At 41.8% G+C, this 21,043-nt stretch overlaps 1 protein-coding gene across 1 annotated transcript in view; it reads left to right on the top strand.

The window, feature by feature from the left end:
* ZNF536 (zinc finger protein 536) overlaps positions 1–21,043 on the top strand; it is a gene marked incomplete at both ends in the record, with an annotated part of 170,171 nt that overhangs the window by 58,288 nt on the left and 90,840 nt on the right. Inside the window, one exon of the mRNA XM_079541229.1 lies at positions 3,799–5,379. Within this exon, the coding sequence (XP_079397355.1) occupies positions 3,799–5,379 (1,581 nt within the window). The remainder of the gene's footprint in view (positions 1–3,798; positions 5,380–21,043) is intronic.

The raw sequence follows: 21,043 nt of genomic DNA, 5'->3' as shown, positions 1-21,043 counted from the left end.
AATGACTGTTGGATATGAAATGCAAAAAACTATTTTGGAAAAAGTCAAGTTCCCTCACTCTTACATGGCAACCTTAATTTATGTGAACTGATATTAAGTGATAAATAACTCATCCAGACACTGCTCTTGGCAGTATTACCCGGGTAGTCGTTATATAGCACGAGTTCTCTGAAATGCTTTCCCCAAGTGCAAGATATGAACAGGTTGTCTTCTGATGAGAAGTGTGCCTTAGCTGTCTTATCCCCTTTACTATTCTTCAGACATACACAATTACAACTGTTGATTGGAAATTAGGAGTCCTTTGGGTTTTCCATTAAAACCAGATTGGTTTTTGGTTTGTTTGGTTTAAATTAGGTTGTTCTTTTTTTCCATTGCAGTTTATAGCTCTGTTTCGTTGTTTGTGTGGTGACTTACATGAGCATTGTTTGGTGTTATTCTGAGTGGATGAAATAGTGCAAAGTACTCTTCACAATTCCACTATTTAGGAAATGGTGAATCTGTAAATTTCAAAGATCGACAGATGATTTACTCAGTCCTTCTCCCTTCTGCCAGTGCCTGCCCTTGAAATAGCAACAGTTAAGATTGCTTTGAAGTACACTAATCACTGCCAACATTTTGATCTAAAAGAGAGAGAAAAAAAAAAGAAAGGTTTGGAGTACTTCCCTTTGAATGATGTTATTTGGCCAGTGCTGCAGTGTAAAGGTGGCACAGTGTGTTGCTACATGTTGAGTCCAATTGCAGCCCTTCAGTGTTAGAATTTATTTCTAGCCATGCAAGAGGTGGGAGCACCACAGAGACAGTGAAGCAAGGTGAAGAGATGCTTGCACTTTTTATCAATCCCCCTCAGTCAGTGGCTTATTTCAGTCTTGTGCGTGTGGCATTTGGGCGAGCTGTGCCCAGGTCTCCCCTGCTGAAAGGAAGCTCGCTCAGTGGAGAGGCCTTCTAAAGGAATGTGTAATAACTTCAGGGCTCTGCAAGCAAAATAAGAATACATTGCTGTGCCCAGTACTTCAGACTGGGGTTACTTCACATATGCAAAAGAACCATAGTGTCTCCTCTAGTTAGCTTAGATTAACTCACCGAAACTCATTTTCAAATGCACCTATTGCCTTGAACAGCTTCTGCATGTTTTAGCAGCGTTAGCAGGTTGGAGTAGACGATCTCCAGAGATCCCTTCCAACCCCTACGATTCTGTGATTGAGTGATTAGAGCAGCTTATATTATGGAATCCTCTGTGCTGTAGATGCATGTTATCCAGCAGTTGACGTAGCACCTGCAATACTGGGACACACTTATTAGTGGTGTCACTTGATGTGCAATGCCAACACACACCGAGCTATCGTTAGAATAAAAGCAAGTGATTAATACAGTTGTGTTAAAGATTTCCGCATAGGGGATGCTGTGGAAGAGCTTTTCAGGTGAGAGGAGTGAAAACTCAAATGTGAGAGCATTTAACCTTATAAATTTCTCTGTTTGTTTTTCACCAGTCTGACTGCTTCTCAGATGGTACTCGAAGTGCCTAGGCTGTGTCAGAGGTCACTGGTGGCTGTTGTGTAATCGGCAGTAACTGGTGGGACAAACAAGCAGCTCAGAAACATTGCAGTATGTGCATGCTGTAAAAACAGCATTAATATTTGTCCACATTCTGACTGGCAGCACAGCTGTCGAGGTTTACACGCTCCCGAACAGTCCTGCAGGAACGCAAACAAATAGACAGCCGATGTCTTCTGGCCCCTTGTCCCAGTGGCAGGGCTGTGAGTTTGTGTGCACACTCACCTGAGCAGAGAGAAGCCCGAGCAGACGTGACGCGTCTCAGGTCAGCGGTTCCTGCCCATCAGGAGTTTGTCTTTGTGTGGCTCCCACTGAACACAGCCGTGCATCTTCTTGGTGGAGCAGTAGAACTTAATAAGGTGATAGCGAAAAACTCAGAAGTTGCACTGAAATGTTTAATTCTGATTTCCACCGTTAAGCTGTGTGGACCCAGGCCTAACCCTGCTAATTCCTACCTCTGCCTCAGCTCAACACCTCCTGTTCGAGGTGCTGCACTTTCCTCCTCGAAACAGGTCGATTAACGTGGTTGATGTAAAGCTCTCATGTCTCACCGTTTAGCTTTGGGATTACATATGGATTTAGGATTTCTGCTCCTTGTAATTCACTTGAGCCCTGTCTGAGTTACAGCACGTAACCAGCCACTGTATGGCTAGTTTGAGGGTTTTGTGGTGCATCTCATTAGGAAGTTCCTGTGATCAGTGCAAGGAGCAGCTTCCCAAGTATCCAACAGCCTTTCAGCTGAGCCTGCAGCTTACACAAAGAAAGTTGGAAAGCCTTTCAATTTTGTTTTAAGCAGATTTTGAGGTTATTTGAAAATGGGTGACTTTCCAGCTGGTTTGGTAAACTGCAGAATATCATACAGCTTTTTTTCTTTCTTTTCTTTTTCTTTTTTTTTTCCCCCCACTGTGTAGAAAGCTTTTGAAGCATGTTTTTCCACCAGCATTCAGGAGAGGTTGGTCATTGTCTTTTGGAGAAAAAGCTACGTAGAAAAAACTATTTCTTCTTCTTGTTCAACTCCCTGGTAGAAATAATTGTCAGTATCAGCAGCTTGCAGGTCTTTCACATTCTGTCTCTTCCAGTGAGTATCTCCAAACTTCCTTTTAAAGGATCTCTGCATTGCTCACAGGTGCTCTGTACAAGTTTGGATGTACGTTCGCTTAGGCATGCATTCTTTTTGGATTTGTATTTATGTCTGTATGTGAATATTTATTGTGTGTGTAATATCTTCTACCTCTTTGAAAGTATAGGAAAAACAATAAAAGTTTATATGGGACTCAAACATTATTTAATTCATTGAAAATCATCTTATATGTTTTAAATCTCTATTTAAAGTAATCCTAGAAAAGCAGTTATGATAGTTAAATTACACATTTTACTACTTGAGCATTAGAAGTACCTTTGGTACAAATTTAAAGGACTGCAAAAACCAGTAGATAGTTTCTATATTTGAAATTAGCACTGAATTTATTTTGTGTTTTATTTCTTTTTTGCTTTTTTTTTTTATTTTGAGTGCTTTTTATTTTAACTATATGTTCTTACATGCTGCAATCATAATGTGGTATGATGATATTAATATTTTATAGAATCCGTATTTATAGTTCTTTATTTAGAAACAATGCAGTAGGTCTGCAGATCTTTGAATCCTTCTGGAATGGTGCCCTCCAAATAATGATAAATTACTTGTGCAGTATGCCATTTGCTAATTATATCCATGATTTACTGCAGAGCAAGACTTAAATCATTCATTTCAGTCTTGCGTAACAGTGCCATAAAATTTTTAGGTTTAAAAATGGTTTCCATGTGTATAATTTAAACAAATTTTAGAGCAATTGTATACACAAAATATTGCAACCATCCATTTGTTACATTCTTCGTCTGTTTTTTAAAAAAAAAAAATTTTGTACTTTTAATGATTACTGTGGTTGAAATTGTTATGCTTCATTTTCATAATCATAGCTTTTAATTCTACAACAGTTTTTTACATGTTAGATTAAGAAGAAGATGGCTAATTGTGTGTAGTTACCATGTCATTCCAGAATGGCCCCACATTCTGGAAATCTGCTTTAGAAATATTCAGTTTTTGAATTACTCTTCAATTAAAGGCATTTCTTTTTTAAAAGCCAATTATTAGCTGTAAGATCTTGTTTTCAGGAAGCTAATAATGATTTTCTTTTTCTTTACTCATCCATGCACCAAAGTGCAGTTAACTCTCCTCCTTTGTACTTGTCTTTTTATGCATACACATAGGTGAGAAGCCTTACAAGTGTCCGCATTGTGATTACGCTGGTACTCAGTCTGCGTCCCTCAAGTACCACTTGGAGAGGCACCATCGGGAGAGACAAAATGGAGCGGGACCACTGTCGGGGCAGGCTGCAAGCCAAGAACACAAAGAAGAGACATCAAGTAAAAGTTCTGTGTTTATTAGACCAGATATACTGAGGGGAGCCTTCAAGGGGCTTCCTGCTATTGATTTCCGAAGTGGCATGGTCTCACAACAGTGGGCGTCAGGAATGCTGTCTTCTGGAGATCAGCAAGGACAAGCAGCTGGCATGTCATCTGAAGTATCTTCAGAAAACATGAAGGGTTCTGACTTATCTTCCAAAGGAACACACTTCTCTGAACTTGGCCGTGCTTACCAGAATATGGTTGGGAACGGCGTGAACTTTCAAGGGTCTTTGCAAGCTTTCATGGACAGCTTTGTCCTAAGTTCTTTGAAGAAAGAAAAAGAAATGAAGGATAAAGCTCTGTCAGATCCACTTTCAGCAAAAGCTCTGGGCGCAGAAGGAGGTGAGGAAAAGATCAACAGCAAATCCTCCCAGAGAAAAACTGAGAAGTCGCAATATGAACCTCTTGACTTATCCGTAAGGCCAGATGCAGCCTCCCTTCCAGGTTCATCTGTTACTGTGCAAGACAATATTGCGTGGCACGGCTGCTTATTTTGCTCCTTTACCACTTCATCTATGGAACTAATGGCTCTGCACCTCCAGGCCAATCACTTGGGCAAGGCTAAACGTAAGGACAACATCATTGGGAGCAACAAAGAGCAATCTAGAGAAGCTTCAGCCTCAGTCAACAAAGTGAGCTTGCTCTCCGCTTCTGTGCAGTCCAGCAAAGAGGCCGTAGTTTCAAACATGCTTAGCCAGCTGGACTCAGCTTCTGAGAAAATGACCCAAGGACAAAATAAAGAGACCCTGGGAGAGCAAAAGAGTGCTGCCTGGCCCAGCCACATGGAATCCACTTTTTGTAATTTTACAACAGACTTCTATAAGCAGTTTGGTGTTTATCCTGGTGTTATTGGCACAGGAACACAAAATTCTTGCACCAGTAATGAATCTGAAATAAAACCACAGTCTGAAGATGACCCAAATATTCTGCTCTCTGACTCTGTAAATAAAAGTGCTACTGATGACCTTTCTGACATAGCTTCATCTGAGGATATGGAATCTTCCAAGGAGGAAAACATTGAAGATGAGGACATTGAAACAGAACCAGATATTATGAATAAGCAGTTGTCTGCCCTAAACAAGGAAAGCAGTGAAGGAGGCGACAACATACAAAGTGCAGTCACCTCACAACCAGCACAAGGGCTCGTATCGCCACTGCCACAAGCATCAGAAAAGCAGTGGCACAGTCAGAATCTTCTATCCTCCCATGAAACTGCACAAGGAGTGATGAAACCCGAACAAGTTCAGGGTCCGCAGGTCCTGGAGAAGCAGATGAACATGTTGTCAGTCCTAAGAGCTTACAGCTCTGATGGCTTAGCAGCCTTTAATGGACTTGCAAGTAGCACAGCAACTAGTGGATGTATCAAGAGACCTGACTTGTGTGGTAAGTTTTAGACCTTCTTTTAGACCGTTTCAGAAAACACTTGTGCAGAATCAAGAAGCTGCTCTTTAAATATACTTAGTCATGTTTGTTAGTAATACATTTTTTTTAAATGTTAAACCCTGTGGGCCAAATTCTAGTCTTATATGTGGTCTATTTCATTGAAATCAGCAGTGCTGCATGCATATACTTACACAGAATTTTAGGAAGAACTTGCTTTTAAACCATAGTAGCAGCAATATAGACTATCTGTGCTAGTGGCATCTGAAGGGGATATTTACTGCTTTAGCATACTCAAAGGAGGAAAAGGTTTTTAAAAAATCACGTGGTAACTTGCAAACTTTTCAGTATTCTGATACAAGTAAGAACTCAAGACAAACACTGGATGCTCTGCCAGGCAAGCTTTGCGCGTTCTCTGTCTGTCTCTGTCTCTCTCTGTGCTTTTACTTGGAGTGCATTCAGTTTCCATGATATACATTAAATCAAAGGCCAGGTGGATGGAATGCATCTACCTTTAATGAAGAGATATTCTTTTCCTTTATCTCCCTCTCCCCTCCCTTATTTTTTAATAATTATGTTTTTCTGAATTGTTTCAATGGCAACTATACAATAGTCGCCTTTGACAATTTTCACTGTCCTAATAGAGGTTGTACAAGTTGTGGTTTGCCTAATTAAGAATATGCCTCTGAGTAATTAAAACAACAGTGCACCAAACAAAGCCCCCCAGTTTTTTACCCTTGATATAGAAAACTGACAAGAAGGAAAGCTAAATCCGTTTGGAACAAGTGAGACTGAGGACTTTCCTATTTATCTCCTGTTTTGTAAGCATAGTGCTCGCTTGAAAGAGATTTTAGAATGTAAATCCGTTGAAAAACAGTATCACTTTAAAAAGCAGAGTCAGCAAAGGACACAAAAACTTCAGTAATGTTCTTGTTTCATTTAACCTTCAAACGAATCAGAAAACTCATTGTCAGAGCTGAACGTGCATAAGAAAATGTATTCAAGTTTAAAATAAAAAAGAAAAGAAAAGAGAATGTGATCAACAGTTATAAAGCTCAACAGTTTAAAATGAAACCCTAAACCTGCAACCTCTTGTGAGTGGTTACCCTGGTTAAGTTCAGGTTGTTAGGAGCTTTGTTTGACTCCACTGCTTCTTCGTGCCTCTGCCTGCTTTTCCAAGTGTGTTGGTTGGTCTGATAGAAAAGTACAATTTCTCCCAGCAAAGTTTCACTCGCTTGTATTCTTAGAGAGCATTTTGCCTTCACACTACTGTTATTACCTAAGCTGAACCCCAGGTGCAGGTGTTTGCCAGTCCGTACTGTAAATTCCTGTGTCTCTGTTCACTGAGAGCCAATGAGGAGAGTTAGAAATAGTTCCAGATTCTTCAAAATCAGTAGTTAGATTTCTGGTGTTTTAACATAATTGCTACTTGCTTTCAGTTAGGAGCTGGTAAAACCCTTGGATTTTTTTTCTCTGTGTTTGAAGATTACAAACAATTAGGTACCAAAAATGCATCAGAGAAAACAACTAAACAAAAAAAATTGGAAAAATAAGATCAGTTGCTTTATACAAAATATCTTTATACTTCTTCTCAGACATAAGATTTTTAAAACGACAAAAACAAAACCTCTCACAGAATTATTGAAATGAGGTCATGTTACTTCCATTAGTTTTTTGTTTCATCTTCCAATCAATTCAGCAGACGTTTTATGATGGCTAGAGTTTATGTGATTTTAAAGACCATATCCCTTTCACAAGCTCTGCCCAGTGATAATGCGTTTGACTTGAAGTATGAAGGGAAAAAAAAAGCCAACAGAAGCTTGTCTGTTCTACTTTTTAAGCCATTTTAAAATGGAAAATGCAGCGCGAGTCCTCCTTTCTCCCCCCTCCAAAAATAGCTTTTTAAAATTCTTACTGACATTCTGTTGAGTATTTGCAGAACATAAGTATTAAGGTTGAGTATTTAAGTATATCATTTCATTTTTCTTGATATCTCACAGCAAAAACGGATGAATACGAACAGTCCCTCTGTCAGTAGTTCTTATTCATTTCATTGATTTAGACACCACCCTATTGAAAGTAGTGTTTTTAGGGAGTTTTCATTTTCTCAGTGACATTTTGTACTGTGAAATCACACTCCATCTGTGCATGCTAGTGTGGGGAATCTCACCTGATGTTTCTGCACTTGCAGATTAGCCAGCAGGAGCGCTTTGCTAATTTATTAGCCTTCCTTCCCTCTTGCACAAAGCCCATGACCCGAGTGGTGGTTCCCTTTGTTTCCCCTACTCAGAGAGATCAGGAAGCCTGAGGCCCACTTCCAGCACCCGGTCCCGGGGCATGATTCTTGTGGCTGTTTGTGTTTTGGGGGACTCCGTGTATTTGCCTTTCTTTTCACAGCCAATGGTGGGTGGGTGTTGGCATCTCAGGAGAGAGCACTGATACCCTTGATAACATTCCTTGCACAATCTCTGGCGCCCTTTCCACAGTCAGAACACAGTTGAAATAAGATTCTCAGCCGGCTGAGATTGCATCTTTGCTTGGCCATGTTAATTGCACTACATTTCTGGCTTCATTACAACAAGCTGGGATTTTCAGTGATCTGTGTAGATCGTTTTTAGTTGGCAGATTTTACCTTTAAGAGAATGGGTCCATTTTTAAGCACAAATCTTGGTTTAATTTCTAGAGGGCAATTCCGCCAATACACATTATTGTTCTGAGTAGTCACCCCTCATGGGGAAGCAATCCTCAGTTTCCCTGTATATAGAGCAGGAGAGTCTGGTGATGTGCCTGTAATTTCTTTCTGCTCCTGTCATGCTTTAGGCTGTAGGGGTGAAAGGCACAATTAGAAAAGAAAGAACTAGCATCACTTTGTAATAGAGAAATTTCCATGCCAAAATACTGCTGAGAAAAATCACAGCAAATCTCCTTTACACATCTAGCAGAATAGGAAAGAACAAAAGGAAAATGAAAAGTATAATTGATGAATTTTTAGTCTCCTGACCTTTTCTAACTTAACTGTATTTGTTTCCAGAGTCTTAAGTGACTAAACCCAAGAGCTGATCTTGTCAATCTTTGCTACCATGCAGCCTGTAAGAACAGGGATGTGCCTTTCACTGCTGCTTGCAGCCAGCAGCCCAGGTCGGGGAAGGAGCCGTCATGCTGGGCTTCTGGCTTTGGCAGCTGTCTTGAGCATCCACGTAGTCTGCTTTCACAGCTCTTGCTCATTTGAGAAGTAATGCTTGGAGGTTGTAGATCTACTTTCTATTTAAGATTTAGAAGATGCTTTCCATTTCTGCTCTTCTGTTTCTCTGCCTGGCTTCCGTTATACACATAGCTGTATTGCAATAATGTTCCAGCTCCTGGTCTAAGTTGCTAATTTATATGATTTGTAGAGCATCTGTTTATGACAAAACTCTTTCTTGTCTCTCCTTCCCTTTCAGTCTTCCTGCTTTGTGGCTAAGACGGTAAAATATCCCTAGCATTTTTTGCTTGAGATGTATCTAGGCTTTCAAAGAACTGCCGGTGGACTACAGAACTATTGGCCAGAGATGGTCTGGGGCATTAGCTGGTTGTTTAATGGATTAGTGCTATTGAACCCACACTTAATGATGACCAAAAGTATTAGTTCCATCTTGTCCCTCTAAATCTAATTTGCTTCCATTCATGCTTGCTTTCCTCTGCAATTAGTGCTGTTTTCTCCACGTAGGCTCCACCTCCCTCACTTCTTTCACTGTATGAAAATAGGGCAGGGCCCTTCTAGTGCACGGCAGCAGCTCTCAAGTTCTCCCGCGAAGGGCTGAGCACTTTCAGTTTCCTTTTGAGCAGAAAGTGTTCAGCTCTGCACAGAGTTATTAAATTGTTCAGCATTGCAACTTTCTGAAATACCTTCCAAATGTGGAACTGTAGCACAGACAAGAGGGCTGGGCAAGGGGAAGATTGACTGTGGCAGATTATTACAGTTTTATTGTCACATAATTATAGTGCTGTACCCCAATGTTGAAATAGTGAATTTAGTCTTTGTAAATTGCTTCTTGCCACAGGTGTCAAAACCAAAAGGATTGTAATGCTAACCCCTTCAGAACTACCACAACATGTAACATGCAGAAAAAGATTTTTAATTGTTTGTGTGCCTTCACCTTATTGCAGCTCTTTAAAATTATAAAATCCACATTAAACAGAAGCAAAAGTCCTATATATCCGAGCTGTAGGACAGCTCTGTGGTCAGGGAAGGTCCTCGGGGCTGCAGCAAAGCGCAGTGCTCAGAACCGTTCAAAGTATGCCCTAATGCGGTGAGTTAAGTAACCCAGCATTTCTGCCTTTGAAAGGGTAACCAGAATATTCTCCTTCAAGGCAGAAGGAAATACCGTGGAACCTTTGCTGCGGTCTTTTCTGTACCCAGTGTGGTGCCTGAGGAGGCTGCTTCAGTCGCAGCACAGGGCCTGCTCTCGGTTTGAGCCACAGTGCTCAGGGATCAGTGCCTGCCCTCGTGCCGGGCTGCAGCCACTTCTGGAAGTCGCAGTGCCATTTGCATGGCAATATCAAACCAAACTCATATGGCTTGCTTCCTTTTTTTAATTAACTGGGAATGCCAGTGATCCAGTGAAGTTTGTGTTGCTGGATAAAAGGGCCGGTCTGTGAATAGCATTGTATTTGCCAAATGGTTCGCTAGTCATTTCAGTACAAACAAATGGATGGTGTCTGTAAGTCTGCAAACACTGTTGACATTTAGCCTTGTTTATGTTACTTTCCTTTTGCTGCATATTTTTGGCTAGAAAAGATACTGTCTGAATCAACACTGACTTCCTAAGCAGAAGCTAAGGACCCAGTCTTGCATCCCTCATTCTCGATGAGTGGGACTACTTACATGACTAAGGATTGCAGAATCAGGTCCTGTGTTTATTTGACTTTAAATTTTATTGCTATTTTCATGTAATTTAATTTCATTGTATTTTGTTGTATCAGACATTGGTCCGGCGATAAGTTTGATGTCACTGTTTTTGTTCACTGTTGGAAACTTATTTCTTAGAGTTTTTCATATTGCAGTGTAACACTCCCATTCCGTTAATGTTTCTGGAAGTTAACCCCTAAAATATCTGATACAGCTCAGTTCTGAGTACCTTCTATTCCCAGTGAAAGTGGAGGCATTCAGTCCCTCCCAGCACCAGATCTGAAAGGGGGATTGTGTTTGCAAAAGAAGGCCTCGGAATGTGCCTCGATTTCAGACATCAGTGGCCAGCCGCACCAGGGCAAATCCCCAGCACAGAAAGGCTTTTCTTTTCTTTGCAGGGACAAAATAATGATGTAAGCCTAGAGCCGTATGATTTTGCTCTAAGTTTCATCTCCCAAACAATATATTCTTATTGTTTTTGTCATATCCAGGTCAAATTTAAATTATAATTTAGGATTAGGCAGAGGCATAGAGATGTTTCCAGATCTTTGCAAAGTGAGACAATGCTCTGGTTTGTGTTTCGGTTCAGGAATATATATGCTTGTGCCTGAGGTGTAGTATTTCCTACATCTACACATACACATACACCTGAGCAATTTAGGCATCCTTTTAAGTCAAAACTAAGTGTACGATTAATACCTATTACGAGGCCGATTTTAAACAATTAATTTGACAGCAATTATAATTTTATTTTACAGGCTTTCAGAAATAAATAACCAAATTCATCTTTGTAATCTAAAGAACTTAGAATATCTTTATGCTGAGGTGATCTTGCTATGCATAGTGTTGCATATCTGGGATTTCTGGGGTTTTGTCCCTCGTATCTAGATACTTGTAGTGCCGGGGATGAATAATTACCTGAGGCTTATTAATTGTTTCAGCAAAGAAAAAATATATACCTTAAGTGTAAGCATTAATATATGTATACACAAAGCATCCACAATATATAACAAACCATCATAATAGTACAAAAATAGAGGTCCTGAATATGTTCTGTTATTTATGTGTTTGGCAAGCTTAGGGAATGGACTTTAGTATGAGTGAAAATTCTCTTAACATTTTTAAGGTTATTTATTGTCATTTCTATTTGAGTTTTTAATGGTCCTGTATTTTGTAATGCTTTAGCAGGAAAAAATACTGTAGTTATCTTTTTTCATATTCTTTAAGCAATATTTCTAGCTTAATATATTGTGCCAGGTTTTCCAATATTAACCAAGAAAGACAGTAAAATTCAATGAACAGCACTCTGACATCCACAATTTAAAACCTGTGACTGAAGTGAAATGTGTAAACTTCTAGTGGGTTATCATGTGCTTTGGAATAGAGTATTGTTGGAAGTAATTAGAAAATATATTAAGGTTTCCTGGTAATGAAGGTATGTAAGTTTTAATAATTGTTGCTTTCTGAATAAGTGTCAAACTATATCTTTAAATGTATATGGAGTTACAAGTTAGGTCACTTCTGAATGGAATGTAAAACAATACTAAAATGCTTCAATAACTTATCTCAGTGTTGCTAATAAAAAAAAAGCTGTTAACCATTAGTGCAGTTTTGAGTCATTTTGTTAACTCATTCAAGACACCTCTGCGCAACTGTTTTATCTTTTGGTAGACTGAGGACCACTCGTGCAATCCACGGTTGGCTCATGCTGTGAGAGGCAAAGCCTACAAGGCAGCTCGCTGGCCTTTTTGAAGCGTATTCATTCAAAGCGCAGTCTCTTAAACGTGGTTTGCCATCAGAAGAACACGATGCATGGTTAGGCAGGCTAGGTTTGTTTCCTTCGGCACAGAAAATTCCTTGGCAGTGCGGGAGCTGTGCCCCCTCTCTCGCTGGTGCAATCCAGTGAACGTTTCCATGGGGGCCTGTGGGTTAAACATGAGTGATGCTGGGTGGGTGTGTAAGTCCTGGTGCCTGGCTGGCCAGGGTGAGCTGCCGTGCGTGGGCCCAGTCCTGCAGCTGGGAGCCAAGCCCAGTGAGGGACAGGCGCGGCCCATCTGTGAGTGCACAGCCCGCCTCAGACCTTTCCCAGTTCATCTCGTCCGGTCTTACGTTGTTACAGTCTACAGCACTGCCCACAGTGCTTAACTCTGCTTTTCATTTCCCATGGAAGGAATGTGTGGTAAACGTCCTGAGACTTGCCTCACTTCTCTCCTTCACGCACAGTGCTCCCAAGGTAAAGGGAGCATAGGATAACAAGCAGCCAGTCGCGTCGGTGCCAGTAATGTCGCTCAGGCCTCTGGTAAGTGTCTCCAGGATGGGACCCATAAGAGGTGGCCTATTGTTTGCTGCACCAGTCAGTAGGCAATGGAAGTTAAAGGGGGACTGGGGTTCCCAGTGTCACATCTTCATTAATGCTGTCAGTTTTGAATAGCATATTGGTACTTTTTATTTATTCCACCGGAACACCATGAGTCAGGACCTGACATTTTAGCGTTCTGTGTCATACTGAGAAAAATCTGTAGTTCAGCAGTAGGACAATTATATTATTTTGGAAGGGCTAGAAATAATGCAGCATTTGTGAGACAACTGTAACATTTATCCAGACTCAGTGTGAGATCGTTCTTCCTTTTATTTGGAGAGCACTCCCAAAAAAGTATCAGCTGGGAGCAAAGAAAAAAAGACATGAAAAAGTGGCAGTTATGAATCCATTTAACCCCCATAGGGTATAATCTCATCTTGTGTAGTACCGCTGGCTGTTACATGCCAAAACTTCTACACAGTGAGCTGTGAATGTAGTCCCTATTGTCCTGTGGGCAATATGACTAAGGAAAAAATATCTCTCTGATACAATGGAGCATTTGTCTGCATGGCATAACCTAAGGTCCATAACATCTAATCTAAAGTTGTAATTATACAGCTGCAGTCACACCATTCAAGTGAAGGCTGTGTCAGCACTTGTATTATATAAGAAATCCTGTTTTCAAGGGTTGATGAGTCATATGCAAAAAACATTTCTCACTAAACAATTGTTCTGGTTGTTCCAAAGCAACATCTAGGTACTGGCCTCCCCCCTGTAGGATGTAGTCGTGCATTCTGCAATATGCTGTGGTTTAGCTTGGCACTCTATTTTGCTAATGAATGTATCTTTTACAAGCCAGGAAAATGCCTGAAAGGTTTTGATTTCTGGGCATTTTTATTATTGTCAAAATATAAACTAAAGAGCAAAGAAGTCCAGGGCAGGCCAGGTTTTCACTGATGAGGATTTCAGTAGGTGAAAGTTCTTCCTGAGAAATGTAGTTAGGATTTATTTTCCATTTTGTTGTCCCCCGATGCTGATTTATGTCTCTGATCTGAACAATTTCCTACAAGACTCCTACTGCTATTTTATTTCATAGACAGGCCTTAAAATGGACCCTTTCAGGCTAACTGGAGCTTGTGTTGCCATTTGAAGCAGCCATGCATTTGCTGGCAAAGAGGAAAGAGGTTTGGTTACAGCAACAGCACGGGTGGATGAGGTGCATCCCTCCAGCACAGACGTCATGGGAACACTCTTAGGTTTGAGAACAGATATCAGAGGTCACAGCAGTTTTCTGAGTACTTGAAATTTCTAGATATGTATTCTGGATGAGAGTGACCTAACATAGCAGATGCATCTTCCTGGAGCATTTCCTCTTAAAACTGGAGGAAATGGGGCTGCTCCTGCACTGGCTCTGCTGTAACGTCTGTGTTTCTTTCAGCCAATCTCCATTGCGGGGTTTCTGTTGCCTGCATAGAACGGCCATTGTTCAGCAGTTCAGAGAGGGAATTGTGCCTTAATTATCTCTTACAGAAGGAAAAACCCAAGGCATATCCCAATATGTGCCATTAGTGGTGGGACGCGAGTCTTTTAAGTAAGGTTTGAGGAGGGGAGCTCACACACAATCTGGCAGTCCTCACTGCTGCTGCCAGTCTACCTGTGGTTCACCCTCTGACAATGGGAAAAAATAAGTTTTCCTCTTTGGATTCTCCATTGTGAAATGGAAAATCATAGTACTTGTCTCCCTGATGGGAGTGCTGTGAGGATAAATGAATTAATTAATGTTTCCAAAGCACTTTGGAGATGAAGAACATTTATATATGTCCTCAGTGTGTAAATGCTTCCTTCCCTGATACTACAGTAAGTTATAAAAAAAATGATGAAAATGAACACACATAAAAATTATGCTTTGGATGTGGATATCACTGTCCTCTGCAGGTCCTGCTCGGGTCTGGGGGCCCGTTACACTGTTTGCTACTTTCTGTCTCCCCTGTGTCATTGCCAGAGTTACCCTCAGTTACAGTTACCTGGCTGTGCTGTGGCCTTGGCAGATGCTGGGGCATGTAGTCATGTTCATGGATCTGAGAACTGGAAGTGCCTGTTGTAAAGTTTTCTCTGAATGGCAGTGACACCAAATCAATACTTCTCAGTTCAAATTCTTACTGCTTGTTTTCCAGCATTACCATCCTAGATTAGGCTATGCTGTTTGTTTTGTTGTGTTGGTTTTTGTTGTTGTTTTTTTCAGTCAGGAAGTGCATTTGGTCCAGACCAGTTCCTATGTATAATGGGAAGCATAAAAGGGATTCAGGGAAGGAAGACCAACACCTTAGCCATGTAGAGATGTGACATTTATCAAGAGAGACATATAAGAAAGCTTTATGCATTGAAACGAACAAGTTAAAGACCAAATCCAGGCTTTCTCTAGGGCCATGTAGATGAGTTTGTGAACCTTGTGAGAAAGGTTTGTTATAAGACACATCAGCACCAATTGTGTCTCATTTTACTCATCCCTTTGTACAGCCAGCCCCGCTCCAGCCAATGCACTGGCTTTGGTTTTACATCCTTTTAAGACCTCCATGGTAGGTTTCTAGCTGGTTCAGTGGCACGAGGGCCAGCCCCGCTCCTCTCTGCTCTGCGCATTGCCACGTGCTGCAAGGGGCAGCTCCGGCTGGGGGAAGCCAACGACTGCCAGCACAGCCCTGTGCCTTCAGCTGGCAGCTGTAGCCATGCCAGGTGCTGGCTGACACTGTTCTAGCCAAGAGCGTTGGGAGTCTGATCTTCCCATCCTCTTTCGTGGGGCCAGTTCAATAACTGCAGGGTTTATGGGTGTATCAAGAAGTGTAAGTGTACGTGGTGGTGAAAAAGAGAAAAGAAACAAAACAGAAAAGCTTTCCTGCAGGATAGAGGTGGCAATCCCGTTAACATGACGGCTCCCTCTTTAGTTGCCAAGATGACTGGCAGCTGGATAAGGTCAAAACATGAAAACCCAGCCATGGGGGACAGAGCGGGCAGGGGAGGGGCCCAATCAGTTGAATAAAAAACGGAGTGTTAGTGCTGGGGAAGGAGAAAACCGGCACTCCCATCAGAAAAATCCTCACCCTCTGCTCCCCTACTGTTTGTTTGGGGAAAATGCTGCAGCTTAATCAGAATTATTTACAAGATAATGGTCCATTGTTTGTAGTAAGACAGATGCTGTCTGTGGGAATTTGGTGTTTTATGCTCTGTGCATTACAGTGCCATTGCTGTGTACAGATGGGATCACAGTGGTATTGTTGTTATCCACTTTTGGGAAATTTGGAAGATCCTTACCGTGAAAGGAAGATCCTTAAATAGGAAAAGAGTTTTCTTTGGCCCAGAACTAGGATTTCTCTTAAGGTAGAATGGTGTTCTTACTTGTATGGCAGAGGAAGAAGATGAAGAGGCAGAAGCACTGTGCACGAGGGTCCCTAGCTAGCTTGTCTTGATGGTAGATGTGATGGAGCGTGGGGATGGAGCCTGTGTGCCTGCACAAAAGGAAGAGGTTCTAGTGTAGTATGTATGCCAGTGTTGCAAACATACTTAAGAAAAAAATCCTAGAGATAGATCTTTATTTCTTTAGATCAAAATGAGAGAATTTAATGTACAATTTTTTTAATGCCGGCAGAAACTCCATCTCCCATAAACATCTCTTTCTGGCCCAAGCAGGCAGTTCAATGTGGAGGCCCAGAAGCTGGCAAAGGGGCTTCTGGGTGGGTGACCCATGGCACATCAGGATCGTTGCACACAGGGAGAAGCATCCATGTGTCCGTCCCACCAGCTCTGTCTCAGCACTGCATGGGGAACAGCAGCACCCGCAGATCTGCCCCAAACCTGGGATGAAGAGACAGACAGCACAATTTGGAGCTCTGCAGGCTGTGTGCTCCACAGGGCTGTGCCCGATTCCCACCCTTTTCTTCTCTAAAACCGGTGGGACAAGAAGTTCCTCCTTGGGTCGCTGCACTTTGGGGCAGGACCTGATGGCACGGTGCAGGACAAGGGGGTGGAGGGCTGTGTGTATGCATGTGTGTGTGTGTGTGTGTGTGTGCACTGCCTCTCTCAAAAAAATCTGCTTTTAGTGTGAAATAGCTCACATATTACCTCGGCAGAGACCGGTGTGCGCCAAAGGCAACCAAGAGACGACAAATCACCAGAAAGGCTCCAGAGGGGATTTTGAACATCCACGTCTGGTATTCCAAGATCCATTAGCTTTCAGGTAAAACGGAAAACAATGACCGTCTTTTTTTGTGTGCTAGATAATTAAGCTGTCTTTCCATCATTGCAAAATATTTGAGTTTCCCTGGAGAAAGCAGAGGGAGTGGGGATGGGGAGCGAGACAGGGATGGGAAGGGAATGGCTCAGTTGCATTCTTCATGGCACTGTACCCATTTTTCGTGAAACAGAGTTCTCCAAGAATCCCCTTAAGAGCCAGACTGGCTCGTGAGATGTAATTCTGAGTTATTTCATTTTTCCTACATGGTTCCAGTGGGATCTGTGTGGGGAATTCCATGGTTTTTTTCTCCAAGTCAGCATTTATTTGCAAAATCTTAATTTTGTATTTCCTGATGTTTAAACGTTCCAGTCTAATGCTCTAATAAGGATTCTGTCTGTCTGTCTAAATAAAGCTTTGTCCTAATGAGGACACCATCCATCTCCCTAGATAGAGCCATAACGACCTCCAGCCTTAGTGTAATTTTAGCTGTGCTCCTTCCCCACCCTCAGCTCCCCACAACTCTTTGTTTGGGGTATAAATTATCTGTTTTGGGACAAAGTTGTACAGAATTTCATTTTGGGTCAAGTGACTGAGCTATTGTCTGAGCCTCTGCTTTCTCCCTGAAAAGGGGTTTTCGCTTGCTCCCAGTTATGTGTTCAGTGCCTGCTTACTTGCAATTTCTGTTCATAAGACTGTGGGTTTTCATGCCAATGATTTTCTGTTTGAGTTATTGGAGTAGGGAGGTTGTGGGAGCATGCCAGTGTCAAAGGTTGTCGCTTGAATGATAATTAATAACATTATCAGACTGATTATGTGTTTAGATGTCCAGAATCAGGAGTGAATTGAACTTGTTAAATTTAATTCCTACCTCCGAATATCTGACTGTTTTCCGGGGCTGGGAGACTGGCGTGTTCACAAGTCTCACATTTGCATAAAGGACAAAATCGTGAATTTAAAAGGGCAACAACTAATGAGGGTTGCTGAAATTCCAAGCTTCTGGCTTGCGTAGGGCTTCTCCTACCGTGTTGCTCGCCAAGCTTTCGCTGGGGGGAAGGAAGCCCAGATCGATTACACGATAATATTTACGGACCCCCGCCTCATTGTGTCAGCCTCTGACTGCGACGCTGAGGCGTTGGAGATTGGAGATTATGTCTTTGGAGGTCTCGAAGAGTTGTCTCACATGTGACCGATTACCTCTGTCAGAGGAGGGAAAGCCGGGTCCCACCTCGGTGGGTGGGATTTGAACTCGTGCTTTCAGAGGTCAATAACAGGGTTTTTAGACCTTTGTGCCTCTCGGTCCCTTATAGCCAGACCTTTTCTGTTAAAACTGTTTAAATTACAAACCAGTAATAAAAGGATCATATGTGTTTCCCACTGAACAGGTTCTTTAAGGCTATTATGATAATTAAAAACATATGGTGCCTACACAAGTCAGAGGGAAACCACAGATGTACAAATTAGGTATTATATAAGGGTTTGTTTTTTGTTGGTTTTTTTTTTGCCCTTTTAAAAACAAGCCAGAGAAGTACAAAGAGAAAGATGGGGATTTTTCTGGAGGTGGTGGGTAGCGCTTCGGATTTTAATCATGAAATATGTAAACCTCTTTTCTTATACATAATCAGAGCAAACTCTGATACACAGGAAGAAAAAAGCAGTAGCATAAGACTGCAGTATTTATGGAAGGAATAAGGAAACACTTTGTTTCATGCAAGTTATTGGAGACCAGGAAACCTTTTGCATTTTTTATGATGTTTCCCTGCACAGACATGGAGGATTATATTTATTAAATATTGAATTATATTGAAATTGGATTGATGCAGCCAAAGAAGGACATTTCTTTGTATTCCATTTTTTTTTTCTCCTTTTTAAAAGGGAAATGTACTAATATTGATTGCAGCACGAGTAGTCATTTGTTTTAATTTAAAAATATAGGATTGATTTTGAGAAGGTGATAAATACTGCTAATAAAAAAACTCAAAATGGGGATTTATAATGATTCTCTGTTAAGTCAATGGTTTAGCGAGGCTAACTTATAATAAAAGTAGAGACGTGCTGAACTATCCATAACTAATGGGTTATTTGCCATTTGCTAGCGCTGCAAACTTCCCCTGGCTTGCTGGCTCCTGCTGCAGGAGGTGAAATTTACATCACCTGGCGCTCCTTCTCTGCCTGCCAGTGGGGGATAGCCCCCAAATACAGCTTTAAAAGAGCACGGAAGAGTGGTGAGGAAGGAGGAATGGGAAGAGCCTGATGCTCGTCCTTCAGGCTCCCAGCAGCTGAGCAGGCTCTGCTGAGGAAAGGCTTTTCTTTTATCGAGTGAGTGATAGCAAACTCGGTGTTATTTCGCATGTAGGTATTACCATTTTAACTTTTACTGAGGTAAAATAACACCTTGTCACTCAGTGCAAATACCAATCACAAAATGAATTAATTGTAATAACTGTTGTCAACAGAACAAAAGACTTGTTGCTTTCCTAAGCAGATTTCAGTGCCACTGATAACTATATACAGGGTTTCCCATTGGGCTTATTCAGTATAGGTAGTCAGAACATAATTTCATCTGTCTTTCTCTGCACTTTGTTGCAGAAGTCTTAGAAATTGAGTTAAAAACCTGTATTTTTTACATTTCACTAAGTATATGTTTATTCAGTACTTACGCTTTCCTCTTTAAAACTCCCTATACATTTTTTACTAGCCAGCTAATGCTTTTTCTTGCCTAATCTATTAAAAATTAAGGAGCTTCTAACAGGCTATAGAATCTTAGTTCACCTCATGCTATGAGGGGCAGTTGCTTTGAGCGAAAGTAAGGGCAGTGTTCATACCACGCAAAATGCAGTTGTGCTGCTGTTTCTTCTTTAGCCAGTTGTCTTTCTCCAAAAGGAACACTGCTGTAGATGAGTGAAGTTTCTTTTTTTTCTTTTTTCTTTTTTCTTTTTCTTAAAAAAAAAAAGAAAAAAAAAAAAAAGAAGGGGGGTGGTCAGGAGAAAAAATGGCCAAGAAAAGCAAAATTCCTCAGTCTTGTGTTAGCCACAGATTTATTCAGGCTAAGTTTGGGGTGGGTGGAGGGAGAAGTAATTAAGTAATTTCACAAAGAAGCCTCAGTACAGCAGAAACCAGTGCCGATATGCTATCCTCCTTTTACACGGTTATTTTGCTTATTAATCAAAAGTACTTTAGCATATCCTCTGTATTTTACTGCAAAAGCTGTGTGTTTTCCTAAAGGAACACATGTTAGTATTACAACCTGTGGTAGCAATGAAGAGCAAATAAAAACTAATCAAGAACTGACCCACAGAGTGATCAAAGGTCCATTTTGCAGCCCTGTTTTGACATGTGTGCTTTTTAGATTGCTTCCCCCCGTCCCTTTCAAGCAGTACTGACTCGCTTCTGTACTTTCTGCCCTGCTCAGGCACGATCCCGAGCCCAGATAAAATACAGGGAGAACTCATTATCTGTGCATCTTCCCCCAAATGCTGCCCAGGGAGCAGAGCATTGCGCAGAGCATTGCACAGAGCATGGCACAGGCAGTAGTCCTGGATGTGCCAAAGGGATTTTTTTCTCATGCACTTCCCATGGCAGAGGGGCCTGGAAATACCAGTGACAGTGCAATTGTGCTGGAGCTGAAGCTGTTTTCTTTGAGCAGCCCTAGGCCAGGCTTGTGGTTGCTCTTGTGTAGATGCACAGGAACATGGGAACTATGTGCAGGAATCTGCCTTCTCTTGGGGCTACAGGTTCAGGTGCTCAGAGAGAAGGGGCTGTGGGAGCAGTGAGTTGGTGGCATCTTCTCTTTGACTCAGATGCAGTAACAATGAGGATGAGCTTATGGCCCTTGGGCCTGCCTAGCTCTTGTCCCTCTGGACAGGCACTTTCCTGTTTAATGAAGTGTTCTCCCTTCCTCTGGAGAGGGCAGGGGCCACAGCCATCCCTCTGTGTGGGATGGAGCAGCCCCTGGTACCAGCTGGTGGGATGCTGGGGGACTTCAGTGTAGGGCTGCCTTTGGGTAGTGCTAATGGTGGTGCTGGTCTGCAGGCTGTGTGCCTCCCCTCTCCTCCAGCAGCAATGCCCACACTGCTACATTTTACTATCAGAAGAGCTGGTTTTGAATTTGCTTCTCAGCTTCATCACTCTGTCTTTTTTGTTTCCTACTCCTTTTTGGGCGATTAGCTGTGTAAAGAGGCATTTCTCCTTGCTGCAAGCCACTCCTCTCCCTGCTCCTGGCACTAGTTGCTACTCCAAACAGGACTGTGATAGCTGG

This window comes from Tetrao urogallus, assembly GCF_951394365.1.
Source record: "Tetrao urogallus genome assembly, chromosome: 12".
Classification (NCBI taxonomy): domain Eukaryota; kingdom Metazoa; phylum Chordata; class Aves; order Galliformes; family Phasianidae; genus Tetrao; species Tetrao urogallus.
The sequence above is the reverse complement of the archived record's forward strand: the minus strand, read 5'-3'. Positions and strand labels throughout refer to the sequence as shown.